This window comes from Scyliorhinus torazame, chromosome 4 (assembly GCF_047496885.1).
Source record: "Scyliorhinus torazame isolate Kashiwa2021f chromosome 4, sScyTor2.1, whole genome shotgun sequence".
Taxonomy (NCBI): Eukaryota; Metazoa; Chordata; class Chondrichthyes; order Carcharhiniformes; family Scyliorhinidae; genus Scyliorhinus; species Scyliorhinus torazame.
In genome coordinates this window covers 107,124,124-107,142,286 of record NC_092710.1, presented here as the reverse complement: position 1 = coordinate 107,142,286, position 18,163 = coordinate 107,124,124, and the positions used below count along the sequence as shown (strand labels likewise).

Below are 18,163 nucleotides of genomic sequence, written 5' to 3'. Positions count from 1 at the left end.
ATGATTATCATAGCGCAGGAACCAAGCCCGCGCTTCTCCCTTGGCCCCGCCCCCAATGGCCAACGCCCCATCTCCTCCACCTCCCCTCCTCCCCCATCACCACCTGTGGGAGAGAGAAAAGTTACCACCTCGCAGGATTAGTACATAAATCTCCTCTTTCCCCCCTTTTTAACCCCCCTCTTTGCCCCCCACATTCGCCCCACCACTTTGTTCAAACGTTCTTTTTAATAACCCGCTCATTCCAGTTTTTCTTCCACAATAAAAGTCCACGCTTCATCCGCCGTCTCAAAGTAGTGGTGCCTCCCTCGATATGTGACCCACAGTCTTGCCGGTTGCAGCATTCCAAATTTTATCTTCTTTTTATGAAGCACCGCCTTGGCCCGATTAAAGCTCGCCCTCCTTCTCGCCACCTCCGCACTCCGGTCTTGATAAACGCGGATCACCGCGTTTACCCATTTACTGCTCCGAGTTTTCTTTGCCCATCTAAGGACCATTTCTCTATCCTTAAAACGGAGGAATCTCACCACTATGGCTCTGGGAATTTCTCCTGCTCTCGGCCCTCGCGCCATCACTCGGTATGCTCCCTCCACCTCCAACGGACCCGCCGGGGCCTCCGCTCCCATTAACGAGTGCAGCATCGTGCTCACATATGCCCCGACGTCCGCTCCCTCCACACCTTCAGGAAGACCAAGAATCCTCAGGTTGTTCCTCCTTGCGTTGTTCTCCAGTGCCTCCAACCTTTCCACACATCGTTTCTGATGTGCCTCATGCGTCTCCGTCTTCACCACCAGGCCCTGTATGTCATCCTCATTCTCGGCTGCCTTTGCCTTCACGACCCGAAGCTCCCGCTCCTGGGTTTTTTGTTCCTCCTTTAGCCCTTCAATCGCCTGTAATATCGGGGCCAACAGCTCTTTCTTCATTTCCTTTTTGAGCTCTTCCACACAGCATTTCAAGAACTCTTGTTGTTCAGGGCCCCATGTTAAACTGCCACCTTCCGACGCCATCTTGGTTTTTGCTTGCCTTCCTTGCCGCTGTTCTAAAGGATCCACTGCAATCCGGCCACTTTCTCCTCCTTTTTTCATCCGTGTCCAGGGGAGATTCCCTTCTGGTTTACCGCACAGTGTTTTTAGCCGTCAAAATTGCCGTTGGGGCTCCTATCAAGAGCCCAAAAGTCCGTTTCACCGGGAGCTGCCGAAACGTGCGACTCAGCTGGTCATCGCCGCACCCGGAAGTCCAGTGAGGACTTTTAATAAGGCGAGGGAGGAGGGGACCTTGCCCCCGACAATGTCCAGGGCGCTGATTTCTTTGATCTTGAAGCGGGACAAGGATCCATTGCAATGTGGGTCGTATAGATCGATCTCGCTCCTCAATGTTGACGCTAAGTTGCTGGCGAAGGTGCTGGCTACGAGAATTGATGACTGTGTCCCGGGGGTGATTCTTGAGGATCAGATGGGATTTGTAAAGGGCAGGCAGCTAAATACAAATGTGCGGAGGCTCCTCAATGTGATTATGATGCCCTCGATGGAGGGGGAAGGGGAGGTAGTGGCAGCTGTGGATGCGGAGAAGGCCTTTGATCGGGTGGAGTGGGAGTATCTTTGGGAAGTGTTGCGGAAGTTCGGGGAGGGGTTCATCAGTTGGGTCAGGCTGCTATATAGAGCCCGGTGGCAAGTGTGGCTACGAACCGGCGGAGGTCCGAGTACTTTCAGCTGTACCGGGGACGAGGCCGGGGTGCCACCTATCCCACTTGTTGTCTGCACTGGCAATTGAACCGCTGGCCATGGCACTGAGGGAGTCCAGGAAATGGAGGGGATTGGTTCGGGGGGGAAAGGAACACCGGGTGTCGTTGTATGCCGATGACTTGTTGTTGTATGTTGTGGATCCAGTGGAGGGGATGGTGGAGGTCATGCGGATCCTTAGGGAGTTTGGGGACTTTTCGGGGTATAAACCCAATGTAGGGAAGAGTGAGCTCTTTGTGGTGCATTCAGGGGACCAGGGAAGGGGGATAGACGAGCTACCGCTGAAGAGGGCGGAAAGGAGCTTTCGGTACCTGGGGATCCAAGTAGCTAGGAGTTGGGGGGCCCTGCACAAGCTCAATTTGACGCGGTTGGTGGAGCAAATGGAGGAGGATTTTAAAAGGTGGGATATGCTGCCACTCTCACTAGCGGGTAGGGTGCAGTCACTCAAAATGACGGTCCTTCCGAGGTTTCGTTTTGTATTCCATTGCCTTCCCATTTTGATCCCCAAGGCCTTTTCCAAACGGGTAAGCAGGAGCATCCTGGGATTTGTGTGGGTGAATAAGACCCCGAGGGTGAAGAGGGTGTTTCTGGAGCGTAGCAGGGACATGGGGGGGCTGGCACTGCCGAATTTGTGTGGCTATAGTTGGGCAGCCAATGTGGCGATGATCCGTATGTGGGTAATGGAGGGAGAGGGGGTGGCGTGAGATGGCGTCCTGTGTGGGCACGAGCCTGAGGGCGCTGGTGACGGCACCGCTGCCGCTCTCGCCGACAAGGTACACCATGAGTCCGGTGGTGGCGGCGACGCTGAAGGTCTGGGGCAGTGGAGGCGACACAGGGGCGAGGTGGGAGCCTCGGTTTGGTCCCCGATTCGGGAAAACCATCTGTTCATCCCGGGAAGGATAGATGGGGGGTTTCGGAGCTGGCATCGGGCAGGGATTAGGAGAATGGGGGACCTGTTTATTGATGGGACGTTTGTGAGCCTCGGGGCGCTGGAGGAGAAGTTTGGTCTTCCCCCGGGAAAACGCTTTCAGGTACATGCAAGTGAGGGCGTTTGTGAGGCAGCAGGTGAGGGAATTCCCGCTGCTTCCGGCACGTGGGATTCAGGACAGGGTGATTTCGGGTGTATGGGTTGGAGAAGGCAAGGTTTCGGCGATTTACCAGGAGCTGCAGGAAGAGGAGGAGGCTTCGGTGGAGGAGTTAAAGGGCAAGTGGGAGGAGGAGCTTGGGGAGGAGATGGATGAGGGTCTGTGGGCTGATGCCCTGAGTAAGGGTAATTCTTCCTCCTCTTGCGCCAGGCTCAGCCTAATACAGTTTAAAGTTACTCACAGAGCGCATATGACAGGGGCGAGATTGAGTAGGTTCTTTGGGATGGAGGACAGATGTGGGAGGTGCTCGGGGAGCCCGGCAAACCACGTCCATGTGTTCTGGTCGTGCCCGGCGCTGGATGGGGTTTTGGAGGGGTTTTGCGAGGACTATGTCCAAGGTGGTGAACGCCCGGGTCAAGCCGAGCTGGGGATTAGCATTAATTGGAGTATCGGACGAGCCGGGAGTGCAGGAGGTGAAAGAGGCCGGTATTCTGGCCTTTGCATCCATGGTAGCCCTGCGGAGGATTTTGCTACTATGGAAAGATGCGAAGCCCCCTAGTGTGGAAGCTTGGATCAATGACATGGCAGGGTTCATCAAGCTGGAGAGGATAAAGTTTGCCTTGCGAGGGTCTGTGCAAGGGTTCCTCAGGCGGTGGCACCGTTCCTAGACTATCTCGCGGAGCATTGGGAGGAGGTCAGCAGCAGCAGCCCAGGGGCGGGGGGTGGGGGGGGAGTGGGGAGAGAGGGGGGATTTCTTTTGGGGTGGCATTTGGGTTAAGGTGGGGGTTTTCCCTATTTGTGTTTTTTACTGTTATATGGGGGGTTATTGTATATGGGGGAAATCCAATGTATAATTTCTGATTGCTGTGTTCTTGTTTCTTTCTTCTGTTGGCGGGGGGGGGGGGGGGGGGGGGGGGGGGGGGGGGGGGGGGGGGGGGGGGGTTGTTGAAAATCTGTTGAAAAATTTGAATCAATATATTGTGTTAAAAAAAAGAAGTCAGAGAGTGGTGGTGGATGGCAAATATTCAGCCTGGAGCCCAGTTACCAGTGGCGTACCGCAGGGATCAGTTCTGGGTCCTCTGCTGTTTGTGATTTTCATTAATGACTTGGATGAGGGAGTTGAAGGGTGGGTCAGTAAATTTGCAGACGATACGAAGATTGGTGGAGTTATGGATAGTGAGGAGGGCTGTTGTTGGAAAGAGACATAGATAGGATGCAGAGCTGGGCTGAGAAGTGGCAGATGGAGTTTAACCCTGAAAAGTGTGAGGTTGTCCATTTTGGAAGGACAAATATGAATGCGGAATACAGGGTTAACGGTAGAGTTCTTGGCAATGTGAAGGAGCAGAGAGATCTTGGGGTCTATGTTCATAGATCTTTGAAAGTTGCCACTCATGTGGATAGAGCTGTGAAGAAGGCCTATGGTGTGCTAGCGTTCATTAGCAGAGGGATTGAATTTAAGAGCCGTGAGGTGATGATGCAGCTGTACAAAACCTTGCTAAGGCCACATTTGGAGTACTGTGTCAGTTCTGGTCGCCTCATTTTAGGAAGGATGTGGAAGCTTTGGAAAAAGTGCAAAGGAGATTTACCAGGATGTTGCGTGGAATGGAGAGTTGGTCTTACGAGGAAAGGTTGAGGGTGCTAGGCCTTTTCTCATTAGAACGGAGAAGGATGAGGGGTGACTTGATAGAGGTTTATAAGATGATCAAGGGAATAGATAGAGTAGACAGTCAGAGACTTTTTCCCCGGGTGGAACAAACCATTACAAGGGGACATAAATTTAAGGTGAATGGTGGAAGATATAGGGGGGGATGTCAGAGGTAGGTTCTTTACCCAGAGAATAGTGGGGGCATGGAATGCACTGCCAGTGTAAGTAGTTGAGACAGAAACATTCGGGACCTTCAAACGGCTATTGGATAGGTACATGGATTACGATAGAATGATGGGGTGTAGATTAATTTGTTCTTAATCTAGGACAAAGGTTCAGCACAACACCGTGGGCCGAAGGGCCTGTTCTGTGCTGTCTTTTTCTATGTTCTATGTTCTTGAAACAAACATTTTTATTTTAGATCTACATATACTGGTAGGAGTAACATTATTTACTATCCAGGATACAATAATGTACTTCATCATGATGGGAAGGAGAAGGTCAATGAGAATGTCAAGTGAGACATAATGTGCAGGAGAATGCCAAATAATGGAACACAGCAGGGGTGCACCTTTTTCTGGATACTCAAACTCAGCCGTAGCAGGAGGCACCCAGGAGGAGAGCAGAAATGTTTTAGCGATGTCCTCAATTCATCGTCAAAGGGGTCAAACATCCCCGCTGACTCATAGGAATTCCTGGCTGGTGACCAAGTTATCGAATAAACCAGACTGTGATCTGAATGTAGAGCCAACACCGTGCCTTTGAGAATGTACAAACTTCCAAACAGCCCATCAACCCCACCCTCCCAAGCACCATCTGCCCACATGTGACAAAGTCTGCAGATCATGCACTGGAATGATCAGTCATCTCAGAAACCATTGAATTGAAGTGAAAGCAAGTCATTCTTGATCCTGAGGGACTGCCTAAGAAGAAGAGGAGGAGACTGAAGTGTCAGCCTAGACTTTGCACTCGAGCCCTGGAGTGGCAATTGACCCCAGAACCTCGTGACTTAGAGACAAGAGTGGCAGCAGCTGAGTCACAAAATGATGAACAAAAGGAGCAATTTAAACAAAAGGTGGCATTTTCCAGTGCAATTTGTTCCTATTTTCAGTACAACAATTGCAAAGGTTTTGTGGTTTTAGAAAAGTGCTGAATTTGAAATGAGGCGCTTTTAACTCCTGCAGTTACATTTTATAAAGAGTTTAAATGATTGTTAAGGATATCAGTATTAAATTTCCATTAATTTGAGGACCATTGTATAGCAATGTTAATATTCAGAGGGAATTCTATTAATAATTGTTAATGTGAGATAGTCACTGGAAATAAAGTTCTTGTGAAACGCTCAAGGCAAAGTTTTATAGCCCTTCTCACCAGCAGGGTTTTCTGATCTCACTGAAGTCATTAGACTTTTGAATTACTTGTTGCATTTTTCAGTCCCTCCCACACCATGACGGGGCCATAAATATCTGTTCACAATGTCAGGCAGAAGATAGGATCTAATTTGTGATTTTATGTTCAAGGATGGCACGATGGCAAAGTGGTTAGCACTACTGTTTCACAGCGCCAGGGACCTGGGTTTAATTTCGGCCTTGGGTGACTGTGGTAATTGCACGTTGTCCCAGTGTCTACATGGGTTTCCTCCGAGTGCTCCAGTTTCCTCCCGCAGTCTAAAATTGGGAGTTTTTGTGGATTGGCCATGCGAATTTGACCCATATTGTCCAAAGATGTGCAGGTCAGGTTGATTGGCAATGGGCAATGAGCGGGGTTGCAGAGATAGGGCAGGACTGTGGGCCTAGGTAGAGTACTCTATCGGAGGATCAGTGCAGATTCGATGGGCCCTTTTGTACTGTAGGGATTCTCTGGATGTGGTGAGTTAAAAAAAATTAAACTTCTTTGTAATATTTGTCAAGTTATTTGTCAAATGATGGTTAATTTATGTTGGAAACAATTCCTACAGTGTTTAGACTTTTCTTTAACTTACTGAAACTGTAGAATCATCCAGCATCCTTTTTGCTATTGAAGTGTAACCATTCCCATTAATCGCCTGTTGGTCACTAATCACAACCTTGCTGGCTTGCATACAGTCAATGAGCAACTTGGCCTCTTTTCCATTTACACTAAGTGCTAATTTATGCCAGGAGCCATCAAAAAGTATATCCACATTGGTGAATGTTCGGAACATGATGGTATTGTATGAAGTTCTATAGAAAAGGTCTAACGATTTTGAGTCTCCAAAAATACGAATGCCAACTTGCTCTCTTCCATTGGTATCACTGACATCCCACAGATTCCAAATGCTTTGTGAGGTGTCCTCCAGCATCTTGAATGTAGCGATGATGGAATATTCAGAAGGAATTCCATTTGGATGCACATCTCTAAAATAAACATTTGGAACAGAATCTGTCACTGTCATAAAGAGTAGCAAAATAATAATATTTAACAAATTGACATACTCAATTCATAAAAATTACACTACATGTGAATCCAATCTGGTTATATAATTAAGTACTTGTTATTATTAAAATCCACAGATAATTAATGTTGAAGATTGAATCAAATTGAATCCATCCCTTGAAAGCGAAGGGATTTATTCTTTCATGGGGTGTGGGCATTGCTGGCAAGGCCAGCATTTGTTACCCAGCCCTAATTGGCCTTAAACCGAGTGGCTTGCTCGGCCTGTTCAGAAGACAGTTAAGAGTCAATCACATTGCTTTGGATCTGGAGTCACACTTAGGCCAGACAAGGATGGCAGATTTCCTTTTCTAAAGGACATTGGTTTCAATGATCAATGATAGTTTCATCACCACCATTACTGAAACTAATTTTTGTTAAAAGCTAAACTTTAAATTTCACCAGCTGTCATGGTAGGATTTTAACCAATCTACCATTACACCACCATCTGCCCCTGGAATTACTTGGTTTCTATAAATAGATGTTTGAACAGTTATCGGCCATTCATCCTTCAAACTACATGGGACAGGACGAAGTCCCCATGCCAGCGGGAGAACCGGCGGCAATGACTCTGGCATCAACGGGCCCTCAAGGTGAGGAATTCTCACCTGTCTTGGGGGCCAGGTGGACAGCGGAGGGGTTGGCGCCGCTCCAGCCGGTGCCGAAGGGACTGCGCAAGTTCACGCATGCGCGGAACAGCCGGCGTGATCTCACGCATGCGCAGACCAGCCGTCGTATTTTGGCACATGTGCAGGTAGTTCTCTTCTCCACACCGGGCAAGTGCCCCCACGGAACAGGCTCGCCCGCAGATCGATGGGCCCCGATTGTGGCCCAGGCCAACGTGGGCGTGGGCCTGCCCCCCCCCCACCCACCTCCCAAGGTCGGATCCCCCCGCGCCCCCCCCGAGGACCGCCCACACTGACTTACCTGCCAGGCCCCGCCGTGTGAGACCATGCATAACATACACCGGCGGGACTGGCCGGAAACGGCCGGCCGCTCGGCCCATCGAGACCCGGAGAATCGGCGGGGGGGGGGGGGGGGGGGGGGGGGGTGGAGGGGTGGGGGGTGTGTGGCCACTGCCAACGGCCCCCGACCAGCGTAGCATGAGTCCCGCCCCCGCCCGAGAAACGGCGGCGTAGAATACGGCAGCCGGCGGCGGGGCGGGATTCGCGCCATCTCCCGGCGATTCTCCGACCCGGCGGGGGCTCGGAGAATCCCGCCCATGGAGTTTCGAATGCGCGTCTCACTGACAGTTAAATTTGATATACCTAACTGGTGTTACAGTTTCTGCCAATTCCTTTAGGCAGAGATTCCCAAACGTTTTTGTTGTAAGTCCCCTTTCAGAGATTCATGACTCATGCCCCCTCTGTTTTGGATGCAATACTTTTTAGTAACATTGGAATCCATGTTATTACAGGGGGCTTGAAGAATGTAAACAAAATTGGCTCAGATGCAAAAAGCAGAGAGCAATGGTGACTGATTGTTTGAAGGGAAGACCCCAGGCAGGATAGCTACTTTTTTTATTTATATTACTAACTTGGTTTTGGAAATGGGGGGGGCACAATTTTAAAGTTTACAGATGACACAAAGCTTAGAAACATAACAGAGTGAGGAGGATATTAGCAGTCTGGAATTTAACCAGCACTCTGAAGATGGGATGTGGCACTGTCAGCCTGGTAAAATGGCAGCAGAAAGCATCGGGAGGGAATCGCAATGTTTCCCATGGTATATTTCCAGAAGTGGGAATGGCAGCAGCGTGGCCGCTATCTCTGGTCAGCAGTCAGATAATTAATTTAATTATTGGCTAGTTGGCGGTCACTTTCCACCATCACTGTCATTTTACCAGCATCGGTCAACCTTCTATCAAGACAGCCTCCCAGCAGGTTATGTTTTGGGGCAGGGGGAACTTTATGGCCACTCCATGGAACACAGAGACATCCTGGCAGCAATGGCCACCTCCATAGCTCTGACACGGTTACTGGAATGTGCATTGCTGCCTGTCCTGGTACCATAAAGAAAAATCTACAGTTTGAGGGCACCACAACACTCCTCTTCTTCAACCTCAGCATTGGCCACTTTGATAGTGGCGCTGGTGAACATGTCAAGTTGCCAGCCTGCTAATAGGGCCCCAGTGAGCCCACAGGTAGACGACCAACTTTTACTGACAGCCTCCCCATGTGCTCCCCTGTGGCACGGTCAGGACCGTAAAGTGGCCATTATTTGGCCAGTTAAGGGCCTCAATTGCTCTCCAGGTGGAAAGGCTGTTTATTTTTAACCTGTCCTATCGCTGATTGATTCATGGCAGCTGCGAATGCAACAGCACTCCACTCCTTACCTTCCCTCCCGATTCTTTCTGCCTTCTCCCATCCCCGCCTCGCAGACTGTTCCTGTTTGTGGAACTGAATTTTGACCATGAATGATGCATGTTAGGTGGGAGAGGAGAGGTAATTAATGCAAATTACATGGTACGATTTTAAATGAGGCGCAAGAACAAAGCACCTGGATTCACATGTTGAATCATAGAATTTACAGTGCAGCAGGAGGCCATTCGGCTCATCGAGTCTGCACCAGCCCTTGGAAAGAGCACCCTACTTAAGCCCATGCCTCCACACTGTTGTGTTGGGTGTTCTGATGTACAAATGATCCAACTACTTAACTGTAACAGCACACTGCTAACTTGGGTTCGTGCATTACCAGATAGTCTGTGGACCCTGTCCTATTACTATCTGGGTGTGGCACTCAGCACATGGTGAATGTCTGCGTGGCAGGCTCTGAGCTCGGTGCTCTGAGCTGGCTGCTTCTGGAATGAGCGGGAACTGTAGTGTCCCCTGTTTTTATAGTGTGTGCGCTCTCACTGGTCATTGGCTGCGATGTTATGTGTGTGTTGGTTGGTCCTACTGCATGTCCATCAGTGTGTGTTTGATTGCACCATATATGCTGATCTAAATATCATGACATCCCCCCTTTTTGCAAATAATATGTGCCTACATGATAATAAATAAAGAAGTGTGGTGAGTGCATCTAATCATGTGTGCACAATATTTACAACAATATGTACATGTGGCTATACTATATACACAGGAAGGTGCCAGGTGCAGAAACTAACTATGTTACACCAAGAATGAAACCAATGTCATTAACAAACAATAACAAAATCTTAAACAGTATGGCAAAAAGTCTGAAACAGTATGTCAGGACAAGTCAGTGAGTCCAATATGGAAAGGTTCATAAATTAAGTCTCTCAGGTGGGCGTCGAATTCAGGCTGATCGTCAGGGTGGCACACCATTCGTCGTCCGGATCAATGCTGTGCACTGACAGCGGCTGGTGCATTCGACTCGGGGACAGCTTGTTCTTGTTGATGACAGCAACGCGGAAGGGCTCCCTGACCTCAGTGGCACTGGTCTGTGTGACGTCGGGATCGGACTCGGTGAACGTGGGTTGAATTGCCCAAACGTTTCTGCGAGGCTGGTAAAACGGGTACGAGTTGGCAGGGTGAGCAGCTCGACAGCAGGCAGCACAGTGGCCCAACCTGCCACAGAGTAGGCATTGTCGCGCTTTGGCAGGACATTGCCGCTTTAAGTGGGCGGAGTACAGTTGCCGCACATCGTGACGTCAGTGCGTTCGTTGCGCCACCGCGCATGCGCGGTGCAATCTTGCGCCTGCGCACCGCGTTCCCCTGCGTCAGCGTCCCCTCTTTTGGCGCGTACAAGCATGGGAGGCCTAGGAAAGCGCGCAAAATGGCCGGCCTCCTCCAGGCCGCGGCCCGGGTGGTACTCGATCGTCTCGACCCGCTCCGCCTCATGGGGCCCGTGCCGCGCCGTTTCGGCCACCTGGATGTGTGAGTACCGGTTGGTGGCATTCTCATGCAGGACACAGGTCTCGACGGCAGTCGCCAGGGTGAGTTGCTTGGCCCGAAGGAGCTGCTGGCGCAGGGTGTCCAACAAGACTCCGAAAACTATCTGGTCGCGTATCATGGAGTCAGAGGTGGTCCCATAGCCGCAGGACTGCGCGAGGACGTGGAGGTGTGTTAAGTAAGACTGGAAAGGTTCGTCCTTACCTTGCAGGCGCTGCTGGAACAGGTACCTCTCGAAGCTCTCGTTTACTTCAACGCTGAAGTGTTCGTCGAACTTCAGGAGCACCGTCTTGTATTTGGTTTTGTCCTCGCCGTCTGTAATTTAAGGGAGTTAAAGATGTGGATGGCGTGTTGCCCCGCCGTGGAGAGAAGAAGGGCAATCTTTCTGGTGTCCGATGCATTCTCCCTGTCTGTGGCCTCGAGGAAGAGTTGGAAGCGCTGCTTGAACAGTTTCCAATTGACCCCAAGATTGCCAGCGATTCGGAGCGGCGGCGGCCTGTGCCGTGCGGCAGCCATCCAACTCTGGAGGCCCCAAGTGCTATTTTTGCGGGCAAAACAAACACCCCAGCAAGCGCTGCCCGGCGCGGAGCGCGACCTGCAACGGCTGTGGGAAGAAGGGACACTTTGTTTCTGTTTGCCAGGCCCGGTCGGTCACTGCTGTTTCCAGGCCCGGCGTTCCTACACCCCCCACGTGCGACCCAGGGGCGCCACCATTTTCCCCTTCGCAAGCCACGTGTGGCCCGTGGGCACTGCCATCTTCTTCACCGCAAGCAACATGCGGCCCGTGGGTACCGCCATCTTTGATGCCGCCTACCATGTGCGCCCCGTGGGCGCCGCCACCTTCGGCGTCATTTTGGACGGCGCCTCAGGACCCCTGCTCGTCTGGCCGTTCATCGCCTGCCGCTGCCTCCACCACCACTGACCAGCCCGGGACCTCCCAGCATCTGCCGCAGCTCGCCTCTAACACCCTGGATCAGTCCCGGCCCCGCAACCTTGCGACCGCGACGACGACGGTGAAGATCGATGGGCATGAGACGACCTGCCTTTTTGACTCCGGGAGCACAGAGAGCTTCATCCACCCCACTACAGTAAGGCGCTGCTCCCTCTCGTCACCCCGTCACCCAGAAAATCTCCCAGGCCTCCGGATCCCATTCTGTGGAAATCCGGGGGTACTGCATCCGGGGGAAATAACCGCTCCGCCATCCTTGGCTATGTCATGGAAAATGGAGTCCTAGGGCCCGACCCTGACCGCATGCACCCCCTCATGGAACTCCCACTTCCCCACTGCCCCAAGATCCCTGAAACAATGCTTGGGGGTTTTCTCCTACTATGCTCAGTGGGTCTCTAATTATGCGGACAAGGCCCACCCACTCATTCAGTCCACAGTTTTTCCCTTGACGGCTGAGGCCCACCAGGCCTTCAACCGTATCAAGGCAGACATCGGCAAGGCCACGATGCACGCGGTCAACGAGTCCCTCCCCTTCCAGGGGGAGAGCGATGCATCGGACGTAGCTCTGGCCGCCACCCTCAACTAGGCGGGCAGGCCCGTGGCCTTCTTTCCCTGCACCCTCCATGCCTCTGAAATTCGGCACTCCTCTGTCGAAAAGGAGGCCCAAGCCATTGTGGAAGCTGTGCGGCATTGGAGGCATTACCTGGCCGACAGGAGATTCACTCTCCTCACTGACCAACGGTCGGTTGCCTTCATGTTTAATAATACACAGGGGGGCAAGATCAGAAACAACAAGATCTTGAGGTGCAGGATCGAGCTCTTCACCTATAACTATGAGATCTTGTAGAGCCTGGGGAAGCTCAATGAGCCCCCTGATGCTCTATCCCGCGGTACATGTGCCAGCGCACAAGTGGACCGACTCCAGGCTCTCCACTATGACCTCTGTCACCCGGGGGTCACCTGGTTTTTCCATTTCATCAAGGCCTGCAACCTGCCCTACTCCATTGAGGAGGTCAGGACCGTCACCAGAGACTGCCAAGTCTGTGCAGAGTGCAAGCCGCACTTCTACCGGCCAGATCGAGCGCACCTGGTGAAGGCCTCCCGCCCCTTTGAACGACTCAACATGGACTTCAAAGGGCCCCTGCCCTCCACCGACCGCAACACGTACTTTCTGAACGTGATTGATGAGTAATCCCGGTTCCCTTTCGCCATCCCAGGCCCCGATATGACTTCTGCCACGGTAATTAAAGCCCTCCACAGCATCTTCACTCTGTTCGGTTTCCCCACCTACATTCACAGCGATCGAGGATCCTCTTTCATGAGTGATGAGCTGCGTCAGTTCCTGCTCTGCAAGGGCATCGCCTCGAGCAGGACGACAAGCTACAACCCCCGGGGAAATGGGAAGGTGGAGAGGGAGAACAGGACGGTCTGGAAGGCCATCTTGCTGGCCCTACAGTCTAAAAATCTCCTGGTCTCCCGCTGGCAGGAGGTCCTCCCCGACGCGCTCCACTCCATCCAATCGCTCCTCTGCACCGCGACTAACGAGACCCCTCGCGAACGTGTGTATGTCTTCCCCAGGAAGTCCACCTCCGGGGTCTCGCTCCCAACATGGCTGACAGTTCCTGGACCCATCCTCCTTCGGAAGCATGTGCGGACCCATAATTCAGACCCCTTGGTCGAAAAAGTCCACCTCCTACATGCGAACCCGCAGTATGCCTACGTGGCACATCCCGACGGGCGCCAGGACACAGTCTCCCTCCAGGACCTGGCACCCGCTGGATCCCCACCCATGACACCCGGCCTGACACCGTGCCCCCCCCCCCTCCCCCCCCCGGTTGCCTCATTTTCACCCCTGAACCACTCACCCTCCCTCCAGCGAACCTTACCGCAGCCCCCGCCCCAGTAGGATCTGTCCTCCCACTGGTTCCACTCAGGGGTGACGAAGACGAGGACAACACGCTCCCGGAGTCACAGGTGACCAAGTCGTCGCCCACATCACCACCAGGACTGAGGCGATCGCAGGGGAGAGTCAAGGCCCCCAACATACTTAACTTGTAATGTTTTCCACCACCCCTGCCGGACTCTTTTTTAATAGGGGGTGAATGTGGTAGTCACCACTAGTAGTATATTACGTGTATTACGGCACTGCCCATATAGTAAAGGTACATGGGTAATTCCCTACCAGCTGGCTCCGCCCAGTAGGCGGAGTATAAATGTGTGTGCTCGCCGGTGCTGCAGCCATTCTGGTTCCAGCTACAGGAGGCACCACATCTTGCTCAATAAAACCTCGATTATTCCACTACTCTCGTCTTTGTGGTAATTGATAGTGCATCACTTGTGAAGTTTTATTATGTGTTAAAGGTATTATATAAACAGAGGTAGTTGATTTGCTGTTTAATATACAGGCTCATCTCAACTATACAGCGTCATGGTGGCATATTAGTTAGCACTGTTGCCTCACAGTACCAGGGACCAGGTTCAGTTCTGACTGTCTGTGTGGAGTTTCTCCCCGTGTCTCCATGGGTTTCCTCTGGGTGCTCAGGTACCTCCCAGTCCAAAGATGTGCAGGTTAGATGGATTGGCCATGATAGAAAATTGCCTCTTAATGTCCATGGATGTACAGGTTAGGTGGTGTTATGGGAATAGGGCGCTCTTTCAGAGGGTCAGTGCAGACTCGATGAGCTTAATGGTCTCCTTCTGCACTGTAGAGATTCTACAACAGTAGGTTTTCATAACTCACAGGTAACTGCCAAAATAGGTGACAACTGCTCCTTCAATTTTCAATCTTCTATTCAGCCTTTATAAAGTGGCCTTCCTTTGGGGGATATTCAGCCTACCAAGAGAATGTTACCTGTCTCAATTGCAAGATGTTGCTGGGTTTTAATGAAACCCCGTTTTGCAGTGATGAAGGACTAGTGTCTTCACTGCACAAGCCCTGTAACTAAGAAGGCATAAACATAATTACTATGCGGAGTATTAAATACCTTACCCTATTTCTTTTTTCAGTTGTACTGAAGGATTAAGCCGGAATGCTGAGATATGAGGCTGTGAACCTTCCACTTCTGCTACAGCTCTGGATGATAGTACTTGGAATTCTTTGAGTAAGTTAATTCCTGAGTAGCAAACAAAAACACTGGTTTTAGCTTCAAAACAAGCTCTGATTTTCCTTTATATTTCAGATTGAAGTGGCATTTTCTTAAGATACTAAATATCCTCAGGTTCTCTAGATTTACCATCATTCTCATTATTGTAGTCAAGGGAGTGGGGGGAGCGGCTGGCAAAGATCTAGTAAGGTCACCAACCCTGCTTGGGAGGCAGTGGTAGCACTGGTGGTAGCAAGCTCCCTGCACAACTGCACAAGAGGAAAGGCATCCAGTGCAGCATTAAGATGAATGACCTCCTCTGTGCAGCCAGGGTAAGATATTCTTCTCATTTCTGGGTCACTAACTGGTGAGCAACTCACTTCTGATGATCCACAGCAGGTGGACACCTGTACATCCCAAGGCTCCGGCACTCAGAAGACTACTGGAGACCAGGATTCTGCTGATCCCGTCAGATGAAGTGCCTCCGGACTCGGTCATCCCTCAGTTGCTGGGTCTACAAAGTCATGAACATCAGGAAAGGGTGCCTGCCACACTCCTCAGATTACAAGGCCAACTGGAGGAGTCCCATTGCATTATGTCCAAGGAGATGGTGCCAAAACTCCAAGACAACCAGGTCAATACTGCAAGGGTGGTGTCTACAGTGGACACCTTGGTGCAGGACATTCATTTCATGGCAGGGGATTTTCACGATATGGTCCATACCATGAACTCCATGGCACAGGGTATCAATTTCATGGTGCAGATACTTCTAGACATACATGAGTGCCAGTGCCAGAGGACGGCAGAGCTTCTGGATCTAACACCAACTGCCCCTCTAACCCAAGGAGGAACCCAGGAGCCTCCAAGCTCCCGTAGCATGTGGAGAAGTTGGTGCATAGCCTGGGGCATTCCACCCAGGTGACCCAGGGAGTGTCCTTCTGATTCCCACTTCCTGTGACAGATACAACTCCAACTCCACACACCGAGGAGGGTGGCACCACCACACCCATGCTGGCCAAAAACAGGCCAAGGTCTCCAGGTCTCGGACTTCCAAAGAATCCCCATCAAGATCATCTCTGACAACAGGGCACGGCAGACAGCAGGCTGCCTCTGCCTCAGCTCTGGATCCTGGGGAAACACCAAGACATAGCGGCAGGGTTAGAAAGGTTAAGAAATTGTAGTTGTACAGTGTGGGCACGTGTGTTCTTAGCCACTTGTAGATCGTGAGCACTAAGGTAAATATGTGAGTACCTCTGTAATGTATTAAACCTAAGTTCTAATACCCTCCATAATCTGTTACATACACAGTGGCTTGCATCTAACTCGTAAAGGCTGGATGCTGACAAACCGCGCTGCCTCCATCTCGTGTCTATGAGGATGTCAGCCCACTGGTTAGCCTTCCCTCACAGTGAAAGGATACATTCATGCCAGTGTCACTCTGGTCACGAGGAGCTCCCACTCTGTGGTCAGCTTCACCATTCAAACAAATTAGGGGCTGGTTTAGCACAGTGGTCTAAACAGCTGGCTTGTAAAGCAGACCAAGGCCAGCAGCGTGGGTTCAATTCCTGTACCAGCCTCCCTGAACAGGTGCCGTAATGTGGCAACTCGGGGCTTTTCACAGTAATTTCATTTGAAGCCAACTTGTGACATTAAGCAATTTTCATTTTGGCAGCATGGTAGCATTGTGGATAGCACAATTGCTTCACAGCTCCAGGGTCCCAGGTTCGATTCCGGCTTGGGTCACTGTCTGTGCAGAGTCTGCACATCCTCCCCGTGTGTGTGTGGGTTTCCTCCGGGTGCTCCGGTTTCCTCCCACAGTCCAAAGATGTGCAGGTTAGGTGGATTGGCCATGATAAATTGCCCTTAGTGTCCAAAATTGCCCTTAGTGTTGGGTGGGGTTACTGGGTTATGGGGATAGGGGGGAGGTGTTGACCTTGGGTAGGGTGCTCTTTCCAAGAGCCGGTGCAGACCCGATGGGCCGAATGGCCTCCTTCTGCACTGTAAATTCTATGGTAAAAATCATTTGGGAAAGTCTGATCCCAGCACAAGGAACCCTGCAGCTCCACAGAGTGAGGAGGAACTACTTCTTGCAGAGAGTGGTGAATTTGTGGAACTTGCTTCCCCATAGTGCAGTGGAGTCTGAATCATTAAACCGTTTCAAGAAGGATATAGATATATTTCTGATTTTAAAAACAGGTTAAAGGGATATGGGGAACAGGTAGGGAGGTGAATTTGAGACCAGGAACTAATCAGCCATGGTATGATTGAATGGTAGAACAGGCTTGAAGAGCTGAATTGCCTACTTCTACTCCTAATTCCTATGTTCCTATGTACACCCTTGTGAAAGCCGTTCCTCTGGCACTACTTCCACAGGTTCTCAGGGATACCCCTAACTAAGAAGGAGCCTGCATCAAGAGAAATGGCTCTGTCTGCATATCATTACTCTGGCCACTGAGAGTTCATGAGCTGCCTTCAGCCAGGCACAAGTCAGACATTTGCAGGAGACCTTTGAGGACCAATGCTCTTTCCTTACTGCAAGTCATCATCATTTTCCTGCGTTGCATAGATCACGGGCAACCACAGTCTTCCTGTGACAGGAGCAACATCTGGGTTGTGGTGGCAATGCGATCGTATTCTTACATTGAAGAAAATTTATTTTGTGTTACTAAGTAAGGGAACAAAATGCAGAAATGTACAATAAATTCATATAAGTTAGAGACGTCACACTACAAAGATTCAGTAAAGATCTTTGCAGTGTTAGTGAACAGGTCATGCAGTTGAGCAGTACCACTGTTGGAAAGGCATTACATAGCATTTGCAAAGACATCCAGCTGAGAAACGACCTGGATTATTGTCACTCCCTATGATTTTCCAACATACATTTTGCTTACAGCTGATGTTCATCAGCTGTAACTTGAGGGATTTCAGCAAATTAAAGCCATTAACATCGTATAAATAAAAGCTTTGTGGCTTGGAAGCTATTGTATGTAACTCTGTCTCTGTATTCTCGGTAACATACACTGTGAACAAATGGTTTCCAGCTTCATGTCCAAGATAAGCAGGTGGAATATAGTCATCAGCTGGCTGTCTCTCTGTATCTACAAAAGCCCCTGTGCACAACCCAGACTGGGCTATATGGCACCTTTGTCCCTCAGCTGGTGGTGTCCCCATGTGTCTGCAGGGTTTGTCCTTCCAGATGGTAACATTTGCAGGTTTGGAAGGTGTGTCTAAGGAGTCTTGACGAGTTCCTGCAGTGCATCTTGTAAATGGTACACACTGCTGTCAATATGCGTCGGTAGTGGAGGGAGTGAATGCCTGTGAATGGAGTGCCCATCAAGCGGGTAGCTTTGTCAAGGTTCT

The 18,163-nt window shown here is 50.8% G+C and overlaps 1 protein-coding gene across 4 annotated transcripts in view; it reads right to left on the bottom strand.

Annotated features, from left to right (window-relative positions):
* LOC140410379 (uncharacterized) overlaps positions 1-18,163 on the bottom strand; it is a 215,954-nt gene that overhangs the window by 147,671 nt on the left and 50,120 nt on the right. For all 4 annotated transcript variants that reach the window (XM_072498434.1, XM_072498436.1, XM_072498437.1 and 1 more), the window contains 2 exons: positions 14,710-14,833; positions 6,448-6,841 (listed from right to left, as the gene is read on the bottom strand). In XM_072498434.1, the coding sequence (XP_072354535.1) occupies positions 6,448-6,841; positions 14,710-14,833 (518 nt within the window). The remainder of the gene's footprint in view (positions 1-6,447; positions 6,842-14,709; positions 14,834-18,163) is intronic.